At 41.4% G+C, this 6,420-nt stretch overlaps 1 protein-coding gene across 4 annotated transcripts in view; it reads left to right on the top strand.

Annotated features, from left to right (window-relative positions):
- The window catches only part of NAV2 (neuron navigator 2), a 406,244-nt gene that overhangs the window by 322,665 nt on the left and 77,159 nt on the right, over window positions 1-6,420 (top strand). For all 4 annotated transcript variants that reach the window (XM_019551622.1, XM_019551621.1, XM_019551619.1 and 1 more), the window contains 2 exons: window positions 3,220-3,511; window positions 5,096-5,798. In XM_019551622.1, coding sequence (XP_019407167.1) covers window positions 3,220-3,511; window positions 5,096-5,798 — 995 coding nt within the window. The remainder of the gene's footprint in view (window positions 1-3,219; window positions 3,512-5,095; window positions 5,799-6,420) is intronic.

Raw genomic sequence — 6,420 nt, 5'->3', positions numbered from 1 at the left:
CTTCTTTTTGCCCCCTGTGTATTTAAAAAAGGACTTCTTGTTGTCCTTGATCTGGGAAGCTAGTCCCAGTTCCATCTCTGCCTTGGCCTTCTTGACTGCCCCCCTACCCCCCGAGCAACCGCAGTATAATCCTCCCTGGTGATGGCCCCTCCCTTCCATTGGGTGTATGCCTCCCTTTTAGCCAGGAGACTTTCTCAGATGCTTTTGGTGAGCCATAGGAGCTTTCACGCCCTCCTGTCCCTTTGATCCTTGTTAGGATTACCTCCCTTTGGGCTTAAAGGATTGTCTCCTTAAGGAGCGACCATTCTTCTTGGACACCTGGCTTCCCTCCCCTCCAGGACCTCAGTGCTTCCCTGACTATTCTCCTTAGCTCATTGAAGTCCATCCTCCTGAAATCTAGGGCTGCTGCCTTGCTGTAGGCCTTTGCCACCTTGCGCTGGATGGTGAATTCCAGCAGGCAATGATTGCTGTCACCCAGGTGGTCGAGCACCCGCAGCCCCCTCATCAGGGTGTCACCAGTGGCCAGCACCAGGTCCAACAAGGCATCTCCCATGGTGGGGCTGTGCCCCTCCTGGGTTAGATGGAGGTCCTGCATTTGAGCTAGGAACCTACATGAGCGGTCAGACCTGGCTGACTGCTCTTCCCAGCAGATGTCTGGAAAGTTCAGGTCACCCATGATGACCTTTGACCTAACTCCCTCCATGAGCTGACTTAAGAATTCCTGGTCTAGCTCTTCCCTTTGGTTGGGTGGCCTGTAGTAGACCCCCACCATTAACTCTTTCCCCTCGACTGCCTTGTATCCTAACCCAGAGCACTTCAGAGTGCCCCTCCTCTGACTCTTTGCTAATTGATGAGGATGTTGTCTCATATTTGATAACGTGGCCTCTTTAGGAGATAGATGAAAACAGGAGCTAGATAATGAAGCCAAGACCACTTTTCTTTAAGCAGAAAAGAAGAGAAACTTTGTATTTGAATGTCAGGTTGAACATGCCAACAAAAAAAAAGTCTCTGAATCCACAATTCAGTGGTAGACTCTTGAATGCTTTATAGTTAAATGAGTCAACAGCAAGAAAAATGAGTCCTGAACTCTTTTATATGACTGTAAAAGGGGAAAAAAACAATACAATGTGTAGTGTCAGCTTTCATTACTGAACACTTTGACTATTTTTCATTTTCTTTTTAAAATACCACAGCAAAAGGCAAAGGAAATTAAACCACAAAAACCTTATGCTCATTTAATATTGAAGATTTAACCTAGTGAGAAAAGAAATTATAAAACCGCAGACACACTCAGGGAGACAAGAGATTTTAAAACAAAATGTAATATTTTCCTGAAAGCATATTAAATTGTCCTGAACTTTTCTCTTTATTTCCTTTCCCCACTTTGTTGATTAGTCAAATATGCAAGGGTATTTTTTTAAAAAAGCTCTTGAGTCATTTAAAACCAGATCCTTCAGGGTGCTATTGCACTTTGTCTGTTGAAAAATGCTGAGTGCTCTACACTCCAGTTGAAGTCATTTGTAAGTGACCATGTTCATAATATTGCAGGAGTCTGTCCTGCCTCCTCCTGGCCAGTTAATTCAGTCATATCCAGTCAAGTGGTAGAGATTCAGGGTCTTGTTAAATGTTACACTTAGCATGTTTTGCTGCTTGACCAGGTGGAGGCTCGCATTTTAAGTGTAGCTAACACATCCTAAGTGTGATTGTATCACAGCCAAGTTACAACTTTTCACAGGAGCAGTATCTCCACATTGCAACATGTTCAGCTGTCATCAGAGTGCTCCATGGAGATAATGCGTGATCCGGATTCCAGTGCGGTACAAGGTCTGGTCAAGCAGTCAACTTCAGCATCACACCAGAGCCTGTTCAAGACTCTTGTGTTATGTGGGACCTGGCACTGACAATCAGCTGATTGTCGATTCCAGTCCTAGCACTGCACTGGAGCTGGTTCAAGACTGCCAATGACCCGGCTCAACTTAGAGGCAGGTGTTTTCAGGCTAGGCACTGCTGGGCATGTCTTAGGGATGACTCAGGCTTGGGGCATCAAGGTTGCTTGTTCTCACAAGCGTATGTGTGAGTCCAGTGCCACGATCAGTGTTGGGGGTTGGGGGGAGGGTTGGAGGGCGAGTACTGCTAGTTCCAGCCCCATCCACAACAGGCTGAGATAATAGAAAACATTATTGTGAGACTGCTCAGAATATGTTCTAACTTTTAATATGGCATGGTAATGCTTACTACAATCTAAATAAATCACTTGCTAAGTGTTCTGTGTGACAAGGCTCTCAGTTGCTTCAGAATGGTGTTGCCATTAGAGGCTAAGGTTAGCCATCAAATTTTGATCCTGATCTGGAGTTGAAATACGTTAAAATGTAACTAGCAGTCAGCTTTTCTACCTGGTTGTGGTATTACAAATTTGTGATTGCTTTTCACCAATTTAGTTGGCAGGAAAAGCTTAATTCAGTAAAATAATTGTAACAGGCATGTTTCAATCATAATGACAGAAAGGGAAGAAGAGGAAAAGTACTGGACAGCATAATATATTTGATAAAGATATCCAGTTTTACTGTGGTTTGGCAAAGAGAAAAATCCCTCCTTGACAACAGCTGTTGTTGAATTTTCCACCAGGCAAATAAGGTGTCTGATTTTTATGAACCGAATATACAGTAGAATTTGTAAATTTGGAAAAGGCAAGGATGATATTTCAGTGACGATTAAGAATGGCTTTGCTTTGTGTATTTACACTTGATTTTAATATTTTTAGAAAGCTTCATTGTGGGTTTCAAAATAGGCTGTCTCATCTTGTTCTAGATATCAAATTGACAGACAATAGATAATAAAGCAGCAAAACCAAAAAAATGAACAGTGCCCATTTGAAATTTTTTATACATTACAAGAAACAGATTACATGAAATCAAGGAGGAAGATTGTAAATAGCAGGGAACTGAATACTTGGCTTCTTTCCATGGTAAATCAGGTGTTTGGTGCTTTGTGTGTTATTTTAACTATTTAGTGATTGTTTCTCCAGGTTAGTAGGAAGTATAAGCAGTTGTTTATTTTTTTTATCATAGATTTTTTTTTTGGCAAAATGTTTGTGTAACCAGAAATGAGTAGTGAATTTATAAGTCAGGTAGTGGGGTCCAGATTTTGAACCTAAAGAAAGTAATGTTTGAAACAGGAATTGACAGTGGAGGTTCTGCTACAATTTGCTCTTTCCCTTAGACTGATGCAGAAAAGCATTCTCAGGTTGAGCGGAATTCCCTGTGGTCTGGTGACGAAGTTAAGAAATCAGATGGAGGATCAGATAGTGGCATAAAAATGGAGCCTGGATCTAAGTGGAGGCGGAATCCCTCTGATGTGTCTGATGAATCTGATAAAAGCACTTCTGGTAGGAAGAACACTGTTATTTCACAGACTGGTTCCTGGAGACGGGGCATGTCAGCTCAGGTTGGCATTACTACACCAAGGACTAAATCTTCAGCCACTTCAGGCACATTAAAGACACCTGGAACAGGTGAGGAAAAATGTAACATGCAGACAAGCCGACAGTTTATGCTGTAGAAAATAATGCTTCAGTTTTCTAGTCTCAACTTGAAATAGCTCTATGTATTTTATTTTATAACTGTGGGAAGGGGGGGGTTCAGTATACAGCATACTGTATTTCTGCATTTGTTTTATGGCTTTGTTAATTATAAATATGGTGTGTGTACTAGCATACTTTCAATAATGTCTTTAAGATAGAACTAATTCTTAATTATACTATTTATTGAATGCAGTGGCCACACACAGACATTCAGTTTCTCCTGGCAGAGTTGCTACTCTCCCAGTAGAAACCAGTAGTGTACACACATGTTTAGCAAAAATGGCCACTCCAGGAAAAAATAATGTGGGAGCAACAACGGTTATATCACTCCCTGAAGGGTTTCTGCTGGGAGGGCAAATGGCTGTGCATATTGTTTTCTGAGACAAGCCACAGCTGTCTTCTAGCACCAAGGTGCTTCACTCTCTCTCTTTCCCCCTGGAAGACAATGTGTTGACCACTGGACGCTATTGCTCCAGCCACACAGAGAACAGAATTAAACCTTCACAATCCCCACATTGTGCTGAAAAGAAACACAGGCTGACCCTGAGCAGTTTGAGTTAGCTTGTCAGGGCTGCCCTATGCACTGCTGCCATCCTGTCTCCAGGCAGGCTAAGGGAGCCTACAGAGTACACTAAGGTGTGTGCCCATAAGGCCCCTGGCTATGCAGCATCTGGGCTGCAAGATGTCTGGTCTTAAGGAGCTCAGCATCAAATGTCTGTTCAAATGTCTCTGGGTAAGTTTTTGTACCAGGACAGCAAACCTGGGAGAATTCTCCCAGATCATTTGAATGTGTGTACACAGCCAGTTTTTGCAGTGCAGTATCTTTCATGTAAGGCTCATTAAAATTCATTAAATAGAATTCCAGTTTTTATTCCCTACTTAAGAATAACCGAGAAACTGCTCAGGATAATTTTGTGAAAAAAGGTTTCACACAACTAAAATAGAATATGCACTTAATTTTATAATAGAGTATTATTCAGTACCAGATTTCCAAATGGATCTCCTCAGAACTCTAAGCACATGCAAATGTGCATGATTATTAATAGAATTTGCACACACAAATGAATTTATTATCCTTTTACTCCTGATTGATTCTGTACACAGCTGTGCATGTCTGTTTTGAAACTATAGTCCTTACCATGTAGTAGGCATTCTTTCTAAAGCCTTTTTAAAAGTTAGAATGTTGCCTTCCCAGATCTTTTCTTTAATACTACAATGGCACAAACTATTCTAGTTACAAAGTTTAAAGAACCCGCTTACTTATCTGTCACTTTACCTAACAATCCGTCCACTATTTTTCATATTCTCAAGGGCAGATACATCAGATACTCTCTGTGGCAAATCTACATGAATAGCTCATTTAGAGTGACATTTTAGTTCAGTGCAAACTGGATCATACTCCTAACCACTCTCTTGTGGCTAACATGCTTTTGCTTTTCATGCTTCTTTGATTTTCACCATTTGCTTAATGTTTTCAAGTCATTAAATAGTAGAATTCTTTTTCTATTTTTGTAGGGAAAACTGATGACGCCAAGGTATCAGAAAAGGGTAGACTTTCTCCTAAAGCTGGACATGTTAAACGTTCCCCATCAGATGCAGGACGCAGTAGTGGTGATGAATCCAAAAAGCCTCCCACAAGTAACTCTAGGACAGCTGCTGCTAATACAAACACATTTGGATTTAAGAAACAAAGTGGGTCAGCTGTAGGCATGACTGTGATTACTGCCAGTGGGGCAACTATCACCAGCAGATCAGCCACACTGGGCAAAATCCCTAAATCATCTGGACTCATGGGTAGATCCACTGGTCGGAAGGCTAGTGTTGATGGCTCACAGAACCAGGATGATGGTTACCTAGCACTTAGTGCTCGAACTAATCTTCAGTATCGTAGTTTACCTCGGCCTAGTAAATCCAGCAGCAGAAGTGGAGCTGGAAATAGGTCTAGTACCAGTAGCATAGACTCCAACATTAGCAGCAAGTCAGCTGGTTTACCTGCCCCTAAAATCAGAGAGCCTGTTAAGGTAGTTCTTGGAAGCTCTTTGCCAGGATTAATCAACCAGACAGATAAAGAGAAAGGGATCTCGTCTGACAACGAAAGCGTGGCCTCATGTAATTCTGTTAAAGTGAACCCTGCATCACAGACTGCTTCTAGCGGAGCTCAAAGTACCCACCAGCAAGGAACCAAGTACCCTGATGTGGCCTCTCCCACTTTGCGCAGGTAGGCAAAAATTCATTCATTGTGGAAATCATTAGCTGGAGTTAAGTAATTGGGACTGTTTATATATTGAAGTCACAAGAGGGACCCCAGATTTGCACCAGTCTGAGAGCATCATTTGGCCTAGTGTATTTACATTTATTCACCATGTCAGCTCCAAAAGATATCTCTATTCTTGTCGCCAGTTGTGTGACTCCTTATGTAAGCATTCAAGGATGCAGGTATGGAATGACCTAATTAAAGGGACTGTGTCAGCTAGGTTTAATTGTCTTATTTTTAACAAAAATCTTCCTATATGTAAAGATCTGTTTTCTAATCTTTGTGGCCTTACATTTCTTCCCACTGCAAACTTTAATGCAAACATTTGGATGCATGGGAGTTAGTTTATTTGTTTTCCAATATTTGCATCCAAGTCTTGACATCCCAGCAGAGACATCCATAATATTATTTTCTATTTTAATTTGATATTGTAAGTTTAAACATAGGCAGCTTCAAGTTGCAGTGTTTTACATTTCATTTTGTCCTGGCATCACATCCATACAATCATACAACATCATCCTATACTGTGATGATGTAACATCCCTTTCAGGTTGCTTACTCAGGCTTAATTGCCATAATGATGGTG

Source organism: Crocodylus porosus, unplaced genomic scaffold (genome assembly GCF_001723895.1).
Source record: "Crocodylus porosus isolate Cpor-Errol unplaced genomic scaffold, CroPor_comp1, whole genome shotgun sequence".
In the NCBI taxonomy this organism is placed as follows: Eukaryota; Metazoa; Chordata; order Crocodylia; family Crocodylidae; genus Crocodylus; species Crocodylus porosus.
This window is presented reverse-complemented; position numbering and strand designations above follow the sequence as displayed.